This window comes from Nannospalax galili, unplaced genomic scaffold, assembly GCF_000622305.1.
Source record: "Nannospalax galili isolate Female #2095 unplaced genomic scaffold, S.galili_v1.0 scaffold384, whole genome shotgun sequence".
Taxonomy (NCBI): domain Eukaryota; kingdom Metazoa; phylum Chordata; class Mammalia; order Rodentia; family Spalacidae; genus Nannospalax; species Nannospalax galili.
In genome coordinates, this window is record NW_008352648.1 from 3,257,946 (window position 1) to 3,259,782 (window position 1,837).

Below are 1,837 nucleotides of genomic sequence, written 5' to 3' on the forward strand. Positions count from 1 at the left end.
TTTTGAGACAGGGTCTCCCTGTAGCCCCAGCTGTCCTGGAACTCACTATGTAGACCAGGCTGGCCCTGAACTCACAGATCCAGCTAAGGCGTGCGCTACCACACCCGGCTTACAGTAGGGATTTTTAAGCGGAGGAAACGGTGGGGACCTGAGGGCTTTCCTCGGGCGATACTTAAGAGATTAAAACGGCATTTAGGCTCCTGTGGCCCAGAAGCGCAACTCTGGGAACCCACTGCAGCGTACAGCTGTGCCTCACTACCTCCACGGCCGAGCCAAGTCGTTCACCACGCCCACGGAAAGCGGGAGGTCTCGGAAGGCTTGCAGGACCTCGCGGGCCGGGTCTTGAGGAGGCTAGCGAACCCTACCCAGAAGCCCGTGCGCGCACGCCGAGCCTGCGTCACGCCCTCCGGACTACCCGGCCGGCGGGGACCAATCGGCATCTCGTTTTCCCTTGGGCCGCGCCCCGAGGGCGGGGCTCCAATGAGGACACCGCGTCCCATGATACCTTGCGCGCCCGCGCTGCTATTGGTCTGGCAACTGCGCTCCTTTTTCAAATCCCGGCGCCCGGACGTTGCTCAGTTCCCAGGAAGAGACTAGTCCGGTCTCTCCGGCTGGGCGGGACGGTCGCCCCCGTCAGAGGCCTGGGTGGAGAGCGGGGATACTGAGCTGCGAGCTTCGGTTTTTGCGGTCGTCGTGGAAGCACCGGTGAGAGGAGGCGGGCGTCCAGGACCCGCAGCTCCCGAGTCGCGGCCCGGCCGTCAGGTTTTGGCGGGACAGTCATGGCGTCTCAGCCGAATTCTTCCTCGAAGAAGAAGGATGAGAAGGGAAAGAACATCCAAGTGGTGGTGCGATGCAGGTAAGGAGAAGCTGGTGCGAGCCAGGGACCGACACTTCGCCGTTGAGCTCCCTCGGGAGGGCGATTTGTTTGAGTTTTTTGCGGGGTTCAAAACTGCCTGTTTCTAGAAAACCTAGAACAGGTGTTCTCTTTTATAAAAATGATACCAGGTTGCTGTGAGATCTAGATTAGGGTTTGTTCCTGGGGAGAAAAGAGTTCTTGGTGTTAGAGGGTAAAGTTGCTATTCACAAAGAGAGTTGGATCATTGTTTTTTTACTGAAAAGTGCGTTGTCGTTTTTAAACTAACGTCAAAGATTTAGGTGGCACTGTCATGTTACGCCATGTACGTTGTCAGTTTGGGAATAAGGATGCATGCCTACTTTGCAGGTGCTTTAACGCTTGCCTTGGGGCTATTCATTATCTCCACCTTCGAAAACATTATCGCCAGTTCTCTTTTTGTACATGCAATATCATATTCAGTTCTACTAACCAAGTCAATATCACTGAATTTAAACATCGAAAGCTAAGCTATAAAGTAGGTTTATGAAACTCAAGACAAGTTAATGTGGGTAAATGTTTGTTCATAGACCAAAAGAATTGTGAGGATGAGGATGTTGGACTCTTCCCCTGACTGGTGTCCAAATAACTTAACAAAATTTCTATTTTTTGAGGTCTGATATAACTGAGGCTAGTCTGGAACTCCTGGGTACAAGCTAGCCTACTTCCTGTCTCAGACTCTGCAGTGACTGGGATTCTCGGCCTGGCATCACCTGTCCCCCTAATCCCAGTTTAGAAATGAGTCTGTAGAGAAAGAACAATACTTGTTCAAACTGCTGTTTAATTAGTGATGAGTTTTTTTTCCCAACTTTTTAGGGGCTTCCCACAGTTTATTAGTGTATATTATGTTGTGTGTTTTTGTTGCTTTTAAAAGTTGCTCTTGCAACTTTTCTGTCAATTCAAAAGAATTCCCCAAATTAAAAGATTATTTAAAAAAAAAAACCC

The 1,837-nt window shown here is 50.4% G+C and overlaps 1 protein-coding gene across 1 annotated transcript in view; it reads left to right on the forward strand.

Moving 5' to 3' along the window:
• Window positions 1-543: 543 nt before the first annotated feature.
• The window catches only part of Kif11 (kinesin family member 11), a 52,649-nt gene continuing 51,355 nt past the window's right edge, over window positions 544-1,837 (forward strand). The window contains exon 1 of the mRNA XM_008849621.3: window positions 544-856. Within this exon, the coding sequence (XP_008847843.1) occupies window positions 780-856 (77 nt within the window). The 5' untranslated portion in view covers window positions 544-779. The remainder of the gene's footprint in view (window positions 857-1,837) is intronic.